Source organism: Octopus sinensis, linkage group LG5 (genome assembly GCF_006345805.1).
Source record: "Octopus sinensis linkage group LG5, ASM634580v1, whole genome shotgun sequence".
In the NCBI taxonomy this organism is placed as follows: Eukaryota; Metazoa; Mollusca; class Cephalopoda; order Octopoda; family Octopodidae; genus Octopus; species Octopus sinensis.
Window position 1 is genome coordinate 128,116,750 of NC_043001.1, and position 18,822 is coordinate 128,135,571.

The 18,822-nt window shown below is 39.5% G+C and overlaps 2 protein-coding genes across 3 annotated transcripts in view; one reads left to right on the forward strand and one right to left on the reverse strand.

The window, feature by feature from the left end:
- Positions 1-18,822, reverse strand: part of LOC115212272 (ankyrin repeat domain-containing protein 16-like) — a 109,956-nt gene that overhangs the window by 73,765 nt on the left and 17,369 nt on the right. The window lies entirely within an intron of this gene.
- On the forward strand, positions 533-18,123 carry LOC115211594. Its single transcript, XM_029780165.2, has 4 exons — positions 533-999; positions 11,751-11,932; positions 15,045-15,152; positions 17,945-18,123. The coding sequence occupies exons 1-4, from the start codon at positions 924-926 to the stop codon at positions 17,993-17,995; spliced, it is 417 nt and encodes a 138-aa protein (XP_029636025.1). The 5' UTR covers positions 533-923; the 3' UTR covers positions 17,996-18,123.

The following is an 18,822-nucleotide window of genomic DNA, read 5'->3' on the forward strand; positions in this document are numbered from 1 at the left end:
CATTCCCTGCATATTTGGTTAAATGTCAGAGCGACCTTCTTCTAGAGACATACCTTAACGCAAGCTGAGGAGTGTCTCACACCCAGAGGTCTTTCAGCATGCCGGGCACCAACCCAGAATTTCTGAAGGCTCGTGTTGCACATACATCAACTTTTTCCTTAAAAAAATAACAAAGTAAATTTCTGACAAGCTCATCTCTCATAAAAATACCTTAGACTCCCGCACTCTTCGTTCGATTATAAGTAAACATGAGGTTATCTCGACTATTAACAGTCTAACAGACGTGACAAACTACACGACTTCAGTTTCGGTGTATGTTAAACTACTTACTCATATCTAACAGAAACAATTTGTAATATTTTAAGAGAAACACGCCTCCTTAGTGGCAAAGTGGACGCGAATAGAGTATAGAGGAAAAAGTACCGAGATACAAATGCAAAGTCAGAGAGAGTAAAAGGTAAAAAAGAGGTGGCTAAGAGAAACAAAAGCAAAAAGTGGGAGTGTATTGCTAATATGCTGACGCATGTGGTTAATAAAACATGACATTTGTAGCGGGAATATACAGCAAATCACCCGATGTACTTAATCCATCTTATTAAAAAACTGAACTAAGTGCCACTAACTCCATCACCAATACTTTAACTTATACACCAGGCACGGATATAGAGTCAAAACTTCAGTGGTCGGCGTAGATAGCTACGTCATAACATCCTGTACCTCCATCCCACTCTTTCTCTGTCTTTATATCTTTCTCTCTCGAAAAAAAAAAAAAAAAGAGGGAAAAAGCACCAAATCAAAAAACGTCTGTCTTCAAAAAAGAAAACACTCGAGCGGTTGTTGATCTCTGTCAAACAGTCGAACACAGCCATCCGAATAACAGAAGAGTTTCTGCTTTCTACCTCTCACCATAAGAAAGAACAACTATGGGTAACTTTATCGGTAAATGGGAACAATTTGATGAGGATATTGAAAATGCTGACGCTTTCTTCAAAGCAGCAGGTACGTGTTGCGCATTTTTTTTAAAAAAAAAAGCTAAAGGACTCAATTCTTTCTTTCTAAAAAAGGTCGTAGCTGGTTGAGATGGTTGACACTTTTAACACCCTGATTTTTTTTAAAGTAACAACAGTGAAAATATAACAAAAAGTAACTCCATTTACAGTATAGGAGGTCTAAATATATGAAAACTGGAGGGCAATTAACAGACGAGGAATGTTGCAGAAATTGTATAAAATGCGTGCACTTTGTCAGCTCTATGAAACCACTCTTTCATTCTTGTCTGGGATGCAGTCTTTTTTGACACGTAATTGTGGTCTCAGGTCAGCTCTGGTCGGTCCAAAAACACGCAGACCTGTTAATATCCAGATACATCTTTACGTAGTTAAGAGCCGTGAAGCACTCCAACATACAAAGATGAATTGTAGGGTTGATAGTTCGAATAAGTTGCACTCTCTTCATTATCAGAATACGTCATCGTACGCTTGTCGTCGTAGTTTGCTTCTGCCAGCGCATCCTTTACTTATTTTTAGCTAGGTGATTAGATTTAAAAATTTGGCTGCTTTTTCTAGCAAGTAAGGCGACCACCTAGAGAATCACTCGTTTCTTGTTGCTGACTCTTAACGAGTCTTGACATTTCATAGCAGTCGAAAACCAGTAATACTGCGTTTGATTAAGCGGACAACCCTTTTGCGACTAAAAGAGTGAGGAAAGCGTGGTAGAAGGGGAACAGAGTCTTTTGGAAAGATAGTCCGAATCAAGACATTTTTGTTTTTAAAGAAACATGCTTGGAGATACGATTCAATTTTAAATCTTGTGCAAGCAAAGTTCATATACTAATAATTCGTTCGTTTATTGGCCACAAGGGCTAACAAAATCAATTAAAACATTAAGGGACAATAATCCAACCCCAAATTAATCTTGATTGAGAAAACGTATAAATAGGGTTCCAACCTTGATTATGTTCTTTTTCAGGTAAAATGTAAGCAAAATTCTGGTTTAAGCACCCAAGCTGGCAGAATCGTTAGCACGCCAGGCGAAATGCGTAGCCGTATTTCGTCCGCCGCTACGTTCTGAGTTCAAATTCTGCCGATGTCGACTTTGCCTTTCATCCTTTCGGGGTCGATTAAATAAGTACCAGTTACGCACTGGGGTCGATGTAATCGACTTAATCCGTTAGTCTGTCCTTATTTGTCCCCTCTATGTTTAGCCCCTTGTGGGCAATAAAGAAATAAGTATAATCCCTCCTAACTTTTTTTTTCATTTTTAGGAACTTTCAGAAAATTTTTGCGAATTTGTCTTCTACAAACGAGAATTCATACGATTATGGCAAATAATAATAATAATAATAATAATCCACCCCATACATTTGAAATTTTCTACTGTTTTCGATTTTTTTTAAAGATCAGTTTCAAATACAGACAGTCAGAATTTTTTGCTTGAATCCCAGCAATGAACTACCTTTGGGAGTATCATAATTCCATTAAATGTGTTTATGGGGAGAAAAATATTGAAAAGCATCATACATGTCAGAGTGAGAGAAACGAGGAAGGTATCAGTTGGTCGTGAGATGTGCTAAAAACAAATTACACTTTTTTGGGGGATAATCGTATGAATTCCTGTGTGTAGCTTGAGTCATTTGACTGTCACCATTCTGGGGCACCGCCTTCAAGGGTTTTAGTCGAACAAATTGACCCCAGGACTTTTTTTAAGCCTTGTACTTATTCTAACAGTCTCTTTTGCCGAACTGCAAAAGTGTGTCTGTTTGACCCCCACCACCGCTGGTTTGATTATGTACCCATAACTTAGTAGTTCAGCAAAAGAAACTGATAGAATAAGTACCAGACTTTAAAAAAAACAATAGTATTGTGGTTGATTTGATGGTGCCTCAGCATCACTGTAGTCCAATGATAAACTAGTAAAAGATAAATAATTAAATTCTTCTCTTGATTACCAAAAATCACATTATGGTCAAACTAAAGCGTTTGACCCGGTCATAAAAACAAAATAGTGTAATAGGTGTAAAACAACTTGCTCTAAACGAATATGACAAAAAAAATGCGCACTCGCGAAAGGGTGGGGGTGGGGGAGAGACCTCGGAAAATTCACATCGTGAATTTCCGAAAGCGTCTGAGGGTCTGGCCCGGGCACAAAAACAAACAAGAAAAAATAGTGCAATATGTGTAAAACAACTTGCTCTAAGCGTGGCTTAGTGGTTGGGGGTGTCAGCATCATGATCGTGAGATTGTGGTTTCGATTCCTGGACGGGGCGACGCATTGTTCTTGAACAAAACACTTCATTTCACGTTGCTCCAGTCCACTCAGCTGGCAAAAGTGAGTAACGCTGTGATGGACTGGTGTCCCGTCCAGCCAGGGAACACACATGCCATTGAAACCGGGACACCGGGGCCATGAGCCTGGCTAGGCTTTAAAAGGGCGCATTTATTTATTTATTTATTTTATATGCATAACAAGGGAAAAGAGAATTAGACTGTCAAGTAATAATTTTAAAAAGATTTTGACTTATGAAGTTACTTTATGTTGTCTACCTGCTCCAGTCACTGGACTGCAGCTTTGGCTGGGGCACTGCTTTGAAGTGTTTAGTCAAACTCAACTCCAGTACTTATTTATAAGTCTAATACTTATTGGCAAGTTGGGTTTCTATCAATTTCTTTTGCTGAACCACTAAGTTACAAGGACGTAAACCAACCAACACTGATTGTCTAGTGCTCTGTGGTGACAAACGTGTAATGGAATGCAACAGTGTGGCATGACGACACTTATATGATAAAACAAATCAGTTATACGATAAAAGTTATATTACAATTTATTTGAGTGTTGTAATTCCTGGAGGTGTAATTACAGAAGCAAAACAAAAGGTTTCTCGTTGCTTCAGGGTTACAAGAGTTCATGGTAGCTGTGTTGTGTTTCCATGTGTGAAGACGGTGTATGTGAGAGCATGTTTTAAGTTGAACATTTAACTCATTTGGTACTGCATATTAACAGTAGAAATAATACATAATAATTTCTACATACGCCTACACATATACTCTTTACTCTTTTACTTGTTTCAGTCATTTGACTGCGGCCATGCTGGAGCACCGCCTTTAGTCGAGCAAATCGACCCCGGGACTTATTCTTTGTAAGCCCAGTACTTATTCTATCGGTCTCTTTTGCCGAACCGCTAAGTTACGGGGACGTAAACACACCAGCATCGGTTGTCAAGCAATGCTAGGGGGACAAACACAGGCACACAAACATACACACAAATACATATATATATATATACATATATACGACAGGCTCCTTTCAGTTTCCGTCTACCAAATCCACTCACAAGGCATTGGTCGGCCCGAGGCTATAGCAGAAGACACTTGCCCAAGATGCCACGCAGTGGGACTGAACCCGGAACCATGTGGTTGGTAAGCAAGCTACTTACCACACAGCCACTCCTGCGCTTATATATATGCACACAAACACAAAATGGGTTTCTTTCAGTTTTTATCCACGAAATCTCACAAAACTTTGGTTGGTCCAAGGCTACAGTAGAGCACATTTGCCCAAGATGCCATGCTATAGGACTAACTACAAAGCCACAAGATTGGGAAGCAAACTTCCTAGCCATACAGCCATACCTGCGCCTTGTTAAAATTAAAATATGAATAGCATATGAGCAAAATTGAATTCAACGATGAAGTAATATATTTTAGAAAAACATGTTTTCCTGGCAGATATCTCTAGAATTAGTGGAGCATCTGACAAAACTGCGTTTCACATAATCAATATGATTCTACTCCAATGTAACTGTTTTAATTTCAACACTGGATCTTTACAACATATCATTTGTTAAACATAGCAGGTTCTCTCAAATATAATAAAGTTGAAAAAGTTCAATGTGCAGGTATAGCTGTGTTGTCAGAAGCTTGCTTCCCCATCCACAGGCGTCCAGGTTCATTCCCACAGTGTGGCACCTATTATAGCCCTGGACTGGCCAAAGCCTCATGAATTGGTAGAATGGAAATATCTGTGTGTGTGTGTCTTTATGTTAGTCCTGCACCACTGTTTGACAACTGGTGTTGTTTGTTTACCCCCACCCCTATAACTTAGCAGTTGGGCAAAAGAGAACCAACAGAATGCCAGTCTTCAAAATAAGAAAAATGGGCTAAAAATGTTGGTGGTTGTTGTGAGATTTAATGAATTTTGATAATGATACGGTCACATTTTTGTGTGGATAGCTAGCTACATGTCTAATTAAAGTACTATTTTCAGAGAATAATTTACCATAGATGTTACAGCCCATTCAGGGCAGTGCCCCAGCATGGCCACAGTTCAATGACTGAAACAGATAAAAGTTAAAAGATAACTGAAATTACCCAAGAAAATTGGTTGACAAAAAGCTCCCTCTTGGAGTGCAATGGGCAAAGAAGATAAAACCAATAGGAGCAATTAATCAAAACTTTTTTTTTTTTTAGATAATCCAGATTAGATATGATCTGATCTTCCAAGCCAACTGTTTAATCCTTTTGTGCTTAAGATATTCATATCCAGCCAAAATATTCTAGCTGTTTTATGTTCAAACTGGCCAGATCTAGCCTCTCACGCCTTCCTTGCATTGTCATTCTTAAAATAGACAACTACATCATCAATATCTCAAAACTACAAGATAATGTGAGATTAGTTCAAAACAATGTAAATAAAATAAAGTGCAGGAGTGGCTGTGTGGTAAGTAGCTTGCTTACCAACTACATGGTTCCGGGTTCAGTCCCACTGCATGGCATCTTGGGCATGTGTCTTCTGCTATAGCCCCGAGCCGACCAATGCCTTGTGAGTGGATTTGGTAGACGGAAACTGAAAGAAGCCTGTCGTATATGTATATATATATATATATATGTATGTGTGTGTGTCTGTGTTTGTCCACCAACATCGCTTGACAACCGATGCTGGTGTGTTTAGGTTCCTGTAACTTAGCAGTTCGGCAAAAGTGACCAATAGAATAAGTACTGGGCTTACAAAAGAATAAGTCCCGGGGTCGATTTGCTCGACTAAAGGCGGTGCTCTAGCATGGCCACAGTCAAATGACTGAAACAAGTAAAAGAGTAAACAAACATTTCATCTGACAAAGTAATCAGAATGCTAAAGGGTTAAGGCAATGTACCTATTACCATATTATTGGGTGTTCTCAATGAAGCATATTCTACGGAGTTAGTAAGACTAAGAATGGTCCTTGTGTATGTGTGTAATATTATTATAATGTCACCAAATAGTTTCATGTCAAAATCCTACCAAGCCTACTTTTTTAATTCAACCATTTCATATGATTGCTAGTTTTACCACTCCATTTCTTGAAAGGTTTTGGCATGAAATAATTTGATAACATTAACTGGCTGTTGTGGCACTATGAATGATAATAAATCCACCCTATTAACCAATATATGAGTGCTTTATTTTCTGATTCAAGAAAATTTGTTAAAGTTACGCACACACACACACACATACATACATGAAAAAAGGCTGAAGACGCTCGACCTTTATTCTCTAGGAAAACGACGATGCTGTGGTGATCTCATTCTTGCTCACAACATCATAAGCAGAAAGTGCAACCTCTCGAAAGAGCTGTTCTTCACTCCTGCTCCAGAGCATCGGCTGCGGGGTCACTCCGAAAAGCTCTATCTACGATGATTTCATCTCAATCGAAGGAGAGGGGGTTTCTCCGTCCGGGTTGCAGACCCGTGGAATAAGCTGCTGGATGAGATAGTGAAGATGCCAACGACCGCTCGGTTCAAAGTCTCTCTTGACCAGAAATGGCCTGAACTCTTTGCTTGAACACTCTCCCCGTACATAATTCCATGTCCCCCTACATGGCCTTGCTTTTTGCTTTTTGAGCCAAAAAATTAAACTTAACTAACTTAACTTAACATACATATATACATATATATATATATATATATATATATACTCTTTTACTTGTTTCACACAAACACATACACACACATATATATATATATATGTACATATATACGACAGGCTTCTTTCAGTTTCCGTCTACCAAATCCACTCACAAGGCATTGGTCGGCCTGGGGCTATAGCAGAAGACACTTGCCCAAGATGCCATGCAGTGGGACTGAACCCGGAACCATGTGGTTGGTAAACAAGCTACTTACCACACAGCCTCTCCTGCGCCTATATATATATATATATATATATATATACTTTCAATGAATGGGTGTTTGAAGAGGAGGACTTAAAGTTGAAGAGAGTAATAGAAAAAAAAACCATAAATATATACACAATTATTATTTAAAACAGTTTGGTTTGGTTCCATGCTACTTCAAATTTTGCTGACCCCTAATGGGAGTCTAACTCTTTCAGACTTCTGGAATGCTGAATGGAGAGATCCAGGAAGTCTGAGATGGCTACTGGAAGATAGGCTGTTATTGGTCAAAGAGGGCCACATGGCGTTGTGAATAATGTCAATTTGTTAGTGACACCAGATCGATCCATTAGAAAGGGGAGTTTCTTCGACTGCATGATTGCACAGGAAACTGGCGGCGTCAGTGTGTTTCGATATAGTAGTGGCAAGGCCAGTGAGTGTATGAGTTTGTGTGTGTGTGCACATGTGTGTACTTGTGTACATATAGGCGCAGGAGTGGCTGTGTGGTAAGTAGCTTGCTAACCAATCACATGGTTCCGGGTTCAATCCCACTGCGTGGCATCTTGGGCAAGTGTCTTCTGAGTGGATTTGGTAGACGGAAACTGAAAGAAGCCTGTCGTATATATGTATATGTATGTATGTGTATGTGTGTCTGTGTTTGTACCCCTAGCATTGCTTGACAACCGATGCTGGTGTGTTTACGTCCCCATCACTTAGCGGTTCGGCAACAGAGACCGATAGAATAAGTACTGGGCTTACAAAGAATAAGTCCCGGGGTCGATTTGCTCGACTAAAGGTGGTGCTCCAGCATGGCTGCAGTCAAATGACTGAAACATGTAAAAGAGTAAAGAGTATGCATATACAAGGAGTGTCAATGCATGGATGTGGGTATGTTAATGGTTGTATGGGTGTATGTCTGTGTGTTGGTTGCTGCTACGTTGATATATATTATAGGTTGTGTCGGTGCCTGCCACATATGCATGTGCATGCTGGCAGGTTTATGGTGCAAGTAAAGGCACATGTGTGTGCATGCGAGTGTAAGTGTATATGGTTTCGTTATTTATGTTTGCAGGTATGGTGTTTGTGTGCAGGTATGTGTATGGGTGTGTGTGCACATGCACATGCATATTTGTGCATGTGTATATATGCATGAATATACGTATGTGAGGGGGTGTCCTCATAGATGCTTGTGTGTGTGTGTGTGTGTGTGTGTGTGTGTGTTTATATGTGCTTGCTTATGTGTGTGCCCAGTATATGGAAACAGAATTGGAGTTTGGAGAGGATGCACAAGGCCGTTGGAGTCAGACTATGCTGGTGCTGGTGGTTGGTGACACTGTCCTTGGTGTAGCCAGTGCAGAGGAGCAGCTGATGCTAAGGTGGTATGTCTGGATTGTTGGCAGGCAGTGGTTTGCAGTTCACCAGAAGGGCATACCTATGGTGACAGCAACAGAACAGTTATATTTATATATATAGATCCTGCAGGTTGATAGAGGATGTGCAGTCTTTCACAGAGGTAGAGCTGGCAATTACAGGTGAAGATGGTACCCTGTCATTGATGGTCCATTTGATGCTGGGCATTTCATTCTGAAGGTCATGAAGCCTCCAGAGGAAGTGAGACAAAGAAGTGGAATTCTCTCTGTCCATGAATCTGAGGAAGTGCATTTGCTGTATCTTCCTTTGAAATCTTTGGCTGTCATGGTCGTGTAGTGCCTTGTGATGCCATTGGGTGGCATGAGAGTGGCTCTGTAGACTACAGCCCTTGAGAAGCAGGACCGTCCTAGAGGGCAGCTGATAGGGTTTCAACAGTTGCAGGTTGAAGTTGGGAGTTGTGCAGGTACATCTTTGTGCCTGTTACAGCATGCTGTATTAGATGCGATGTTGTCTAAGCAGGAGTAGCTCACCTTGATGTTATGCAGGTTAAAAAACTTGTGGCCTCTGGGGAAATGATTCTTAATCAATGACAGGGAGCTCCTAGCTACATTAGTGGAAACTTCTAGGTTGCATGGAGGATTAAACCAGGTTATTTTTCTCTTTCTGGTCCTTGGGGTGTGGAGAGGGGTTTGGGGGTCCTTCATATATGTAAGCATCTCAGCAAACCCCCTCCTAGACAAAGCATTGCTAAGATATTGATATTATTTACCTTTTATTACTGACATTTCATTATTAATGTACAATTGTCAATTTAGTTTATTATGTCGTATTTCTTGACATAATGTCTCCAAAGAAGAGATTGATCCATTGATCAAAAAATAGTGGTAGCAGAGAAATTGATAAGAAGGAGAGCAAATGAATCGTCACAGGAGACTTCAGTTAGACAACCAAAAAATGCTGCCTGTACAGTTACTGCAAGAGCAATGGAAAGTGATGAACAGCATAGTATTCACATGGCCAGGAATACTGCATTAACAGCTTCAGCCTATCCCATCCCCTTTACCATGTCATTTCTTTCATGTAGATTTCTCTCATGTGGTGCTGTTGAGCATGCCCACATGATTAACCCTTTCGTTACTAACCCAGCCAAAACCGACTCTGGGCTCTGTGGTAAAATGTCTTGTTTTCATAAGTTTTGAATTAATTAAAATATTCTACCAAACCTTAGTCACAATTAATATTCCTAACACTAGCTTAATGATAACTAAGTTATTTTACTAAATTCTTTGTTAAACTTAAAATAATTGAAAGAAACACAGAGCATCTCAAAATAAATACAGTAACGAAAGGGTTAATGTAGTGCCTATGTCTGCTGATTGTTCAGTGTGGTAGTGGCAACGCCGACAGCTGCAAAGGAGAGTATATCCACAGAGAGCTTTTTGGTGCATTCAAAAATTACATGACCCCCACCACCCACTTTTCTATGACAAGGTTAGGACCTGAAATCTCCCAAACAGCTGCATGACATATCACTTAGTTGAACTAGTACTTCATTTACTCCACAAATGTTTTGTTGTCAATACTGCACTTCCCTGTATCAAATGTTTCAACTTAACTGTACCATATGACATTTAAATGTCGAGCAATGTCAGATACGTCTGTTAGTGTATATATATATATATATAGGAGTGGCTGTGTGGTAAGTAGCTTGCTAACCAGCCACATGGTTCCAGGTTCAGTCCCACTGCGTGGCATCTTGGGCAAGTGTCTTCTGCTATAGCCCCGGGCCGACCAATGCCTTGTGAGTGGATTTGGTAGACGGAAACTGAAAGAAGCCTGTCGTATATATGTATATATATATATATGTGTGTGTGTGTGTGTGTTTGTACCCCTAGCATTGCTTGACAACCAATGCTGGTGTGTTTATGTCCCCGTCACTAAGCGGTTCGGCAAAAAGAGACTGACAGAATAAGTACTGGGCTTACAAAGAATAAGTCCCGGGGTCGATTTGCTCGACTAAAGGCGGTGCCCCAGCATGGCTGCAGTCAAATGACTGAAACAAGTAAAGAAAGAGATATATATATATAATAAACCTTTACATAAATAAATAACATGAAATACACGAAGGGACGAACATAAAAGAAACCGATTCCTCATCGCAGATTTCGGCTGTTTAATTCTGAAATCCGCTCTGAACCGGCCAGCCACAGAAGGAAAGAATGCAACGCAACAGAGAGGAACATGAAACGAAAAAAAACTTTTTTGGAGACAGTAACGGTTAAAAACATGAGGGTCTTTGTAACAAGTTGCTAGACCACATACCGAAAGTATTAGAAATAGCAGCCAGAGGACTCTTATTTCCTTTACTACAAAAATATGTCTCCACAGACAACAGTATTTGTAACTCATTATGTCGCGAAAAAAAAGAAGAAAATAACAAAATCAAACAGTCCAGATCAATTATGGATGCATACGTTTCTGGATTAGAATCAAAGATTCATTTCCTTCATCAACATAATATTCCGATAAATAAATCTAGAAATGCTAGGAAATCTTAGCCTCCATATTTCCGACCGGGCAACATCGGGGCATACAGAAGCTAATCAGCATATCCACATTTATATAGACAACTGAATTCGTATTTCCCTCCAGAAATTTCTACCACGTGAGTCACAACATAATACTGCCAAAAATAGATTTGTAGTTCTGTCGTACTGTATATATATATATATATATATATGTATATTGCGTGGCACCTTGGGCAAGTGTCTTCTACTATAGCCTTGGGCTGACCAAAGCCTTGTGAGTGGATTTGGTAGACGGAAACTGAAAGAAGCCCGTCATATGTATGTATATATATATATATATATATATATATATATATGCGTGTGTGTGTTTGTCCCCCTAGCATTGCTTGACAACCGATGCTGGTGTGTTAATGTCCCCGTTACTTAGCGGTTCGGCAAAAGAGACCGATAGAATAAGTACTGGCTTACAAAAGAATAAGTCCCGGGGTCGAGTTGCTCCATTAAAGGCGGTGCTCCAAGCATGGCTGCAGTCAAATGACTGAAACTAATAAAAGAGTAAAAAGAGTATAAATATATATATATATATATATATATATATATATAGAGAGAGAGAGAGAGACACACGTATGTGTGTGTGAGGGGGCATGTGGTGATGCTGATTATGAATAAAATACTTATAATTGATATATTTGTATCTTTTTCTTCAGGCATGAACGATGAAAGCAAAATAGAAGAAATGAAGAAAACTCGTGCAATAATGGAATGTCAAGCTGATGGTGATGGTTACAAATCCATCTATACCGATATGAACAGTGGGATGTCAAAAGAGTATCACTTCAAAGTAGGGGAACCATTTGAATCAGATGATCTTCATGGAATGAAATTCAAGGTAATGTACTCTTTACTCTTTTCTCTTTTACTTGTTTCAGTCATTTGACTGCGGCCATGCTGGAGCACCACCTTTAATCGAGCAACTCGACCCCGGGACTTATTCTTTTGTGAGCCCAGTACTTATTCTATCGGTCTCTTTTGCCGAACCACTAAGTAACGGGGACATAAACACACCAGCATCGGTTGTCAAGCAATGCTAGGGGGACAAACACAGACACACAAACATACATATATACAACGGGCTTCTTTCAGTTTCCGTCTACCAAATCCACTCACAAAGCTTTGGTCGGCCCGAGGCTATAGTAGAAGACACTTGCCCAAGGTGCCACGCAGTGGGACTGAACCCGGAACCATGTGGTTGGTAAACAAGCTACTTACCACACAGCCACTCCTGCGCCTATTTTTTATTTTCATTTATTTTCTTTCATACAATTGATGCACTTTTTGATGCAATGTTAGAAGCCACAAAACTGGATACTCAAGTTTTTAGCAAACACAATACAACATGTGACAGAACTCCTTTAGTGATTAACTGGCACTGAAATTTCGCTGGCATTTCACAAGCGTTGCATGAAAGTCACCAGCATGTTGCAGAAAAATATCCTCATTTTGAACAGATATTTCCTCAGTGTAGCCTTTAGATGGAATAAAAATATAAGAGAACCATCAGCCTGCATTTTTGACTCCAAGAAAACGAACATTGGTGTATCTGCACACTGTACCTTAAAAAACAGCCGCAAGAGAGGTAAGCCTTGTTCATGGTGCAACAACGTGAGTCAAGTGAATTCTATCAGGAATCATAACAGAAATGTTATGATTTATACAGAAGGTGGGACGTGTAGAGATTCCCATTTGGTGTACATGGCAGAATGCACGAAACACAACTTACATTGGTTGTACAACAGAACAATTAAACAAAAGATTTAATGGGCACAGATATGATATCAGGCACAATAACAGTAGTTCGACAGAACTTGCCAAACATTTTGCTTGAAACAGCTGCGATTTTGAAAAAGACTTGGAAGTGCATATTCTCTGAAAATATTTTGAATCTGCTACACTTTCAATACTCAAAAAGCATGAGGAGAAATATGTTTACAGGTTATTAACATCACACCCTGGAGGAATGCATAAAATGATAGGAGAATTTCATCAAATTTACACGAAGCTATTTGATTAAATATTTTTCTTCTTTCTCCTTTTCTCTCCATTTTTTTCTATCTTTTTCTTTTGCCAGTTATAAAATTAAAACTTAAAGACTGATGATGTCAGTCCATCAACATTTGGATGCTGGTTGCTCTTGATCATATTTTAGATTTGAATTTTTATCACTTTTTCTTTTGAACTCAACAAAGACAGGCTTGCTGTTGAAATATCGTTCAACCAATAACATATCTATTGCAATCGCGCTCTTCGTCTTGTCTGTTTACTTTTGTGAAGAGTTATGTCAATCCTTTTAAAATATTATTATTATCATTATTATTATTATAGGCGCAAGAGTGGCTGTGTGGTAGCTTGCTTACCAACCACATGGTTCCGGGTTCAGTCCCACTGTGTGGCATCTTGGGCAAGTGTCTTCTGCTATAGCCTCGGGCTGACAAAAGCCTTGTGAGTGGCTTTGGTAGACGGAAACTGAAAGAAGCCTGTCGTATATATGTATATATGTATGTGTGTGTATATGTTTGTGTGTCTGTGTTTGTCCCCCTAACATCGCTTGACAACCGATGCTGGTGTGTTCATGTCCCCGTAACTTAGCGGTTCGGCAAAAGAGACTGATAGAATAAATACTAGGCTTACAAGGAATAAGTCCCGGGGTCGATTTGCTCGACTAAAGGCGGTGCTCCAGCATGGCCACAGTCAAATGACTGAAACAAGTAAAAGAAAAGAAATTACTGTGAGCTGGCAGAATTGTTAGCACGCCAAGCAAAATGCTTAGCAGTATTTCGCCTGTTGCTACGTTCTGAGTTCAAATTCCACTGAAGTCGACTTTGTCTTTCATCTCTTTGGGGTCAATAAATTAAATACCAGTGAAACGCTGGGGTTGATGTAATTGACTATTTTCCTTCCCCAAAATTTCAAGCCTTGTGCCTATATTATAAAGGATTATTATTATTACTGTGAACTGGCAGAATCGTTAGCATAGTGGGTAAAATACTGCTGAAGTCAACTTTGTTTCAGGGTTGATAATATAAGTACCAGTGGCATACTGACTTAAACCCCACCCCTAAAACTGCTGGCTCTTGTTCCAAAATTTGAAACTGTTATTATTATTATTCATCCTTTAACATGTTTTCCATGGTGTCCTGGGCTGGCCAGAGCTGGCAAGCCAGAGAATTGCACCAGGATCCAGTCTGATTTCTACAACCGGATGCCCTTCCTAACACCAGCCACTTTATAGTGTGGGCTGGGTGCTTTTACCCTGGCACTAACACAAGCACCTTTACATGGTGCCAACATAAATGCTTTTTATGTACCACCAGCATATGTAATTATTGTAATTATTATTATTATTATCAGGTGGCAAGCTGGCAGAATTGTTAGCACGCTGGACAAAATGCTTAGCAGTATTTTGCCTGCCGTTACATTCTGAGTTCAAATTCTGCCAAGATCAAATTTACCTGTCATCTTTTCAAGGTTGATGAATTAAGTACCAGTGAAACACTGGGGTTGATGTAATTGTCTAGTCTCCTCCCCACAAACTTCAGGCCTTGTGCCTTTAGTATAAAGGATTATTATTATTATTAGTTCCAGTTGAATAGTGAGTTTGACGTAATTGACTTAATCCCCTCCCCCAAAATTGCTGGCATTGTGCCAAAACTTGAAACCATTATTATTCTTATTATTCTTATAGAGCCAGTGCTGCATTAAAAACCCACTTGTGCCAGTGGCATATAAAAACACCCAGCATACTCTGTAAAGTGGTTGGTGTTAGGAAGGGCATCCAGCTGTAGAAAAACCAGGCCACAACAGATAGATGGTGTCTGGACAACTCCTGTCAAACTGTCCAACCCATGCCAGCATGGAAAATGGACATTAAATGATGATGATGACAGAGCAAGAATTTGGGAATAGTAAATGATGTACTAACAATGTTTTCCTTCATTTTCCAGGCGGTCATTACATTAGAAAGCCCAACTAAAGTTAAAGAATGCTACACTGAATGGTCACCATCTGAAATTACAATTCTGAGAGAGATTGATGGGGACATTTTAACAGTGGTAAGTACGATGCTTAGCATTTTTTTCTAATTCTAATTTTGTTGTTTATGTTTCAAAGTGTGTCTGTCTTGCTACAAGTCTAACAATATATCTATGTTTCTTTGCATATATATGTGTGTGAGTGTGAGAGTGCAGACGTGTATTTTGACTTGTTATAGTCATTGGATTGCGGCCATGCTGAGACACTACCCTGAAGGGTTTAGTTAATCAAATTATCCTTCAGTTAAGTCTAGTACTTTATACTTATTCCATCAGTCTCTTTTTGCTGATCCTTTAAGTCATTGGAGACAAACAAACCCACATCAGTTGTCAAGTGATTAGATGAATACAAATAAGCAAACACATACACACACAAATAATATATTTATTCTTTTACTTGTTTCAGTCGTTTGACTGTGGCCATGCTGGAGCATAGCCTTATATAAACATACACAAACAACGGACTTGGAAATTGTTTTGGGTTATCAGATTCATTCACTAGGCATTGGTCAATCTAGAGCTGTATAGTAGAAGACACTTGTCCAAAGTGCTGCTTCATGGGATTGAACCTGAAATGACATGATTGCAGTGTAAACTTCTGAACCACATGACTATGTTTGCACCATCTTTGCTTGGATTTTGTAGATTTTCAAGCTGCATGGTGACCACAATAGGGCTGCTGGCATGAAAAATGCACCCAGTACACATTATGAAGTGGTTGGCATCTAGCCATAGGAATCATGCCAAAGCAGACACTTTTTAAGCTTATCTCTACAGATTCTCCATAGAAATCATAGCCAGCACTGATTTTGTTATGATGTTTCATATCCAAATACACCTGTCAACAACAATGTGATCGAAGATAGAAAAGTGGATAATGGCTGTATATACATATTTCAAGAGTTCTTGCTCCTTCTTCAGTACCACATTCAACCCATTAACCATCCATGAACACATGATGTCTTGCAAACAACTTGCACATGCAAGTGCTACCAGTTAAAAGCTCCGTATACCGGAAGCTAGCAAGTGTATGGGGTCATCAGGAGAAAATGCGCGCCGTTTCGGGGCCTACCTCTCGACGGCATCAATGCGCACCGGCTCCTCTCACTGATATGAGGCCCCGCTTGCTAGATAAGCTGGTTATGAAGAACTCAATATACTTCTAGCCATCGCTCATCGTCTCTTTTTAACCAAATCCAGTGGCTAGCCTTCTCCACTTGTTTAAATAGCCACTAAATATAGCAGCGTAACATTATTGGACATACCAGTTTTAGATATAAAACACATTCCTGACAGCTGGTATGTACATGTAGGGACACCATATTTTGTTATGCAACCATAATATACTACAAAGTATATTAAATACTGTGTACTGCTGTGTTAGCAGTGCTATTACATCACTTTTTAAGGTTACCTCTACAGATTTTCTATAGAAATTATAGCCAGCACTGATTTCGTTATGATGTTTTGTATCTGAATATGTCTAAGGTAAACGAGAATGTGACTGAAGATGGAAAAATGGGTAATGTGTGTATATACATATTTCAGGAGTTCTTGCTCCTTCTTCAGTGCCACATCCAACCTATTAACCATCCATGAACTCGGTGCTTAAATAGCTACTAAATATAACAGTGTAACACTGTTCGATATACCAATTTTACACATTAAACACATTCGGGGCAGCTAGTACATACATATTAATATTTTGTTTGTGCCGGTGGCACATGAAAAGCACCATCCGATTCGTGGCCGATGCCAGTGCCGCCTCGACTGGCTTCCATGCCGGTGGCACGTAAAATGCACCAATCCGACCGTGGCTGTTACCAGCCTCGCCTGGCACCTGTGCAGGTGGCACGTAAAAAGCACCCACTACACTCACGGAGTGGTTGGCATTAGGAAGGGCAACCAGCTGTAGAAACACTGCCAGATCAGACTGGAGCCTGGTGCAGCCTTCTGGCTTCCCAGATCCCCCGTCGAACCGTCCAACCCATGCTAGCATGGAGAACGGACGTTAAACGATGATGATGATGAATCATAGTATATTAAACACTTTATAAGTCAATACTGTGTCCTGCCATGTTAGCAGTGCTATTAAATCACTTGTTAAAGTTATCTGTACAGATTTTCTATAGAAATTACAACCAGTACTGATTTTGTTATGTTTCGTATCTGAATACGTCTAATGTCAACAATGCGATGGTGCACAGTGTAGTCCTTGGACTGATTGAATCTTTATCAAACTGTCCAATCCATACCAGCATGAAACAGATGTTAGATGATGATGTGTGTGTAAATGTTTGTGTGTTTGCATATGTATAAATGTATAATTCATGTGAGAGAGATTGTTGATACCTGCAAACATCCTTGGTCACTAATATTTCCAACCTTTCTCTTCCTCAAGGTAGGTGTTCACTGATCATCAGCTTTCAATCACATCTACTAACAATATCTGTCATGTCATCATAACATCTCTCTCTTATTTTCCTTTGTGTTTTCAATGCTTTCTCTCTCCACCCTTTTCTCTCTGAAGTTTTGTTTTTGTTTAACTGTAGTAAATATTAGCCTCAGACTAAAGTGGCAAGCTGGCAGAATCGCTAGCATGCTGGGCAAAATGCTTTGTGATGTTTCATCTGTCTTTATGTCAAGTTTAAATTCCACTTAGGTCAACTTTGCCTTTCATCATGTCATGGTTTGTAAAATAAGCATCAGTTGAGCACTTACTTCCTTCTATGAAATTACTGGCCTTGTGCCAAAATCTGAAACCAATATTAGCCTGCCTCAGACTGTTGATATTTATTTATTTTTTGTTGCAGACATTCACAGCTAAGGGTGTATCAGCCAAATGTCGAGCTAAAAAGATATAAAATTCTCAGAAAAGCGTGTGAAAATTCCAATGGAGAGAACACTAAAGAAAAAAATCTTTGTCAGTCATGTTATGTTCCAATATATTGTCTGATTTTGTCAATGAAATAAATATATACTTTTTATCTGACTTTTTCTTTTCTTTCTTTCTTTTGCGATATAGTTGTGTTCATTTGTTTTATGTTTGTTTTTCTTTTGTTTTGGCATCAGATGGGAAGGTACCTATTCAAGGCTCTTTCTGTCCCTGACCTTCCATTTGTTTTACAATTCACAAACTTTCGAGAGATATGTGATACAATACTCATTGGGAATTTAAACATGAAAACATAGTTTTTTTTTTTCTTCTTTCTTCACAAGCCTGGCCGCATGGTAAGAAGTTTGTTTCCTAACCACATGATCTCAGTTCAGTCCCACAACATGGCACCTTGGGCAAATGTCCATTACTATAACTTGAGGCCAACCAAAGCCTTGTGAGTGGATTTGGCTGACAGAAACTGAAAGAAGCCCATTGTAGATGTATAATATATAAATATATATAATGTATATAGGCGCAGGAGTGCTGTGTGGTAAGTAGCTTGCTAACCAACCACATGGTTCCGGGTTCAGTCCCACTGTGTGGCATCTTGGGCAAGTGTCTTCTGCTATAGCCTCGGGCCAACCAATGCCTTGTGAGTGGATTTGGTAGACGGAAACTGAAAGAAGCCTGTCATATATATATATATATATGTGTGTGTGTGTGTTTGTGTGTCTGTGTTTGTCCCCATAGCATTGCTTGACAACCGATGCTGGTGTGTTTACGTCCCCGTCACTTAGCGGTTCGGCAAAAGAG

Coding starts and splice junctions, on each gene's coding strand:
- LOC115211594 (XM_029780165.2), top strand. CDS start 924: ATGGGTAACTTTATCGGTAAATGGGAACAATTTGATGAGGATATTGAA. Junction 1,000..11,750: donor CGCTTTCTTCAAAGCAGCAG/GTACGTGTTGCG, acceptor CTTTTTCTTCAG/GCATGAACGATGAAAGCAAA. Junction 15,153..17,944: donor ATGGGGACATTTTAACAGTG/GTAAGTACGATG, acceptor TTTTTGTTGCAG/ACATTCACAGCTAAGGGTGT.